This window comes from Pteropus medius, unplaced genomic scaffold, assembly GCF_902729225.1.
Source record: "Pteropus medius unplaced genomic scaffold, Ma_sr-lr_union100, whole genome shotgun sequence".
Lineage (NCBI taxonomy): Eukaryota > Metazoa > Chordata > Mammalia > Chiroptera > Pteropodidae > Pteropus > Pteropus medius.
The window spans coordinates 12,088,066-12,090,750 of NW_024349804.1; the positions used below are offsets into that span (position 1 = coordinate 12,088,066).

Below are 2,685 nucleotides of genomic sequence, written 5' to 3' on the forward strand. Positions count from 1 at the left end.
AGAGGCCGGCGGGGCCCAGGTCTTGAGAGGCCCCTTTTTCAGTAACTCGCAGAGGTTTTGTGGATTGGAATTCCAGCCCCCGCACGGAGCTGTGTGGCCTCGAGCTGGAATCTCGCCTTCCAGGACCCGTGTCTCCTCCTGTGAGATGGGGTGAGGGTTGAAGGCTTCGCCGGTTCTCCGTCTGTAACACCAGGATAACCCGAGAAAGTCTGTGGGAAGTGCCGGGGACAGAGCACTTGCAGACTGGTGTTTGGTGCCGTCATCGTTATGACCCAGGTGTTATGCGACCCGCATTCAGGCGAGCAGGCCTCTGCCCTTCCGAGAAGGTGGCGCTTGATCGCAGAGGCAGCGGGAGGCGCTGGAAGTGGCGAGGGAGGGTGGGGCCCCCATGGTTCCAAGTCCTGCCTTTCTTGCCGACTCGGGTTGGCTGGTGACCTGCACACGTCCGGGTCGTGTGTGCCGAATCACTGCTGACTTCCCCGCCGTCGGCCGGCTGCGTCCCGGCTTCTGTTCACACGTGCGGTGCGGCTAAATGCCGAGTGGCCTCTGGTTCCTGGAGGCCTGGAGTTTGGAAACACACCGAGCCCTGCTTGGATCTCCAGGCAGCTTCCTGGCTGGACCGCGTCTGCGGTTTGCACCTGGGGGGTGTGTTAGAAGAAGGGTCGGTCCCCTGAGGCGGGCACGTCAGATGAAATCCGCGGGGTTCTTCAGTGAACACAGATTCAGTCTTTGCGACCCGCTTGTGGCTGGAGACAGGGTAGACGTGGTTGTGTAGCCCCTGTGAACTGGTGTATGATGCCTGGGGCCACCCCTGCCTCTTCCTGTGACAACAGCCACCAGACGTGTGGGGCATCTACTCTATCCGGCAGGCTGGGTGCTTGGAGCTGGGTGTTGGGAGAAGTCTGGGACCTGCGCCTGCCTCGTGTGCCTCACGATCCCTGGTGTCATCCGGTCCTCGCGGCACCCCTGAGCATGGGGTGATTGTCCGCATTACATTTGAGGAGACTGAGGTGCAGGAGGGGGCGTGGCCTGCTCAGGCCCACCAGCTGGTGGGGACAGGCCGAGGGCAGGGCTGGAGCCAGGCCTCCCCCTCGCCAGCCTCTCCCTGCTCTGTGCTCAGTGTCTTCCTCCCAGCGAGGAGGGGGACGTGGCCTTGAGTCTGAGGAGGGTCATGGGAGTCTGAGGAGGAGCCTCCCAGGTCCCCACACAGTGCACTTGCGGCCCCGACAGTTTCAGGGGGTGCTGACCCCGAAGCCTAGCCAGGAGCGGTGACGCAGCCGCCTGCGTCAGCTGTTTGTTTGCGGGCAGCCCCTGCGGTAGCCTCATCGAGCCTTCTCCTTCCTGACGAGGCCGTCAGAATCCGTGCGCTCTGGTCCACGCTGGGCATCCGCTCTCGGACAGCGCGCGTTACACCGCAGCTGCCCAGCGCGTGTCCCTCTCTGGTGGCATTCGGATTCCCAGATCTTTGTCCTGCGGTTCCAGCCTGGAGGGCTTTGAAGTTGAGCAGATCTGACTAGATCCTGGCCCCACCAGCTGTGCTCCTCTCCCCTCCCCCCCCACGCCCTCCTTCCATCTCCCCCCCTCCCCTCCCCTCCTGGGGGGCTCTGAGGGGGGATCCTCCCTGGCCTCTCCAGCTCCTGGCATCTAGGGACCCTTGGCGTCGCTTGGCTCACGGATGCTTCGCTCCAGCCTCTGCCTCCGCCCTTGTCCCACGCGGTCTTCTCTGCCTCCTCTTCTCGTAGCCGCTGGGTTTAGGGCTCACCGCAATCCCGGGTGATCTTGTCTGGAGATCTTTAATCACGTCTACCAAGACCCCTTTTTCCAAATCAGGTCCCCTCCACAGATTTTGGGTAGACACATCAAGTGTGTGTCTGACCACAGCACTTCTCACCAGCAGGATGGACCCCAGCGCCCCCACGCCGAGCCCCTCTGGCGCACAGCCTCCCCCACTGCTGCAGCCCCAGGCCCGCTCGCGGCTCAACGCCACTTCCTCAGTGGAGGAGAAGAGCGGGGTGTCCCGACCTCCCGGACCAGACGTGGGAGACGCAGCTGCTCCAGCCACGCACCAGGCCCCACGCGCCAGCAGCCGAGAAAGAGTGGACAGAACAGGTAAGGGACGGCCTGGAGGGCCAGACTGTCCTCGGCCCAGGCCAGGGCTGTTCCAGGGAGCCCCCGAGTCCTGGCACGGTGTGGGCACCCCCTGTGAGGTTCCTCCCGCGGGCATCCCCTGTAGTTCAGGGCCCAGCACCCCTCCAGGCCCTGCAGCCCTCACCTGATGCCGGGCTCGCTCCTGAGCTCACAGACGTGAGTAGCACCGATGTCACAGTCCTTATTTATTTATAATCGAATGGCTCCAGCGCTGACGCGCTTCCAGCCTGGGCTGGCAGGTGGCTCTGCCACAGGCTCTGGGAAGGGGAGAAGGCTTCACAACCCACACAGTGCCCCGGGAAGCCCACGCCATCCGCTGTCCACCATGGCCACTCCCCTCAGAGCCAGCGGCCACCCTGGAATGTGCCTGGGCCCAGGCCCAGGTCTCCACTGCCCTCTGACCACTGTCCCCCATCCCCGGCTGGGCTGCTCGGGGCTGCCCCCACCCTCAGTCCGTCCCTGGGCCTCCACAGGTCTCCACTCCTCACACTGTCCCCCCAGGGCAGCAGCAAGACAGCGAGGACCTAGTGGCACAGG

The 2,685-nt window shown here is 64.2% G+C and overlaps 1 protein-coding gene across 3 annotated transcripts in view; it reads left to right on the forward strand.

Moving 5' to 3' along the window:
* Positions 1-2,685, forward strand: part of WFS1 (wolframin ER transmembrane glycoprotein) — a 22,898-nt gene that overhangs the window by 3,108 nt on the left and 17,105 nt on the right. For 2 of the 3 annotated variants that reach the window (XR_005647674.1, XM_039838221.1), the window contains exon 2: positions 1,898-2,109. The exons of the other annotated variant lie outside the window; for it this stretch is intronic. Coding sequence is in view for 1 of the 2 variants with exons in the window: in XM_039838221.1 (XP_039694155.1) it covers positions 1,899-2,109 (211 nt within the window). In the remaining variant the exon portion in view is untranslated. The remainder of the gene's footprint in view (positions 1-1,897; positions 2,110-2,685) is intronic. 3 annotated transcript variants of the gene reach the window in all.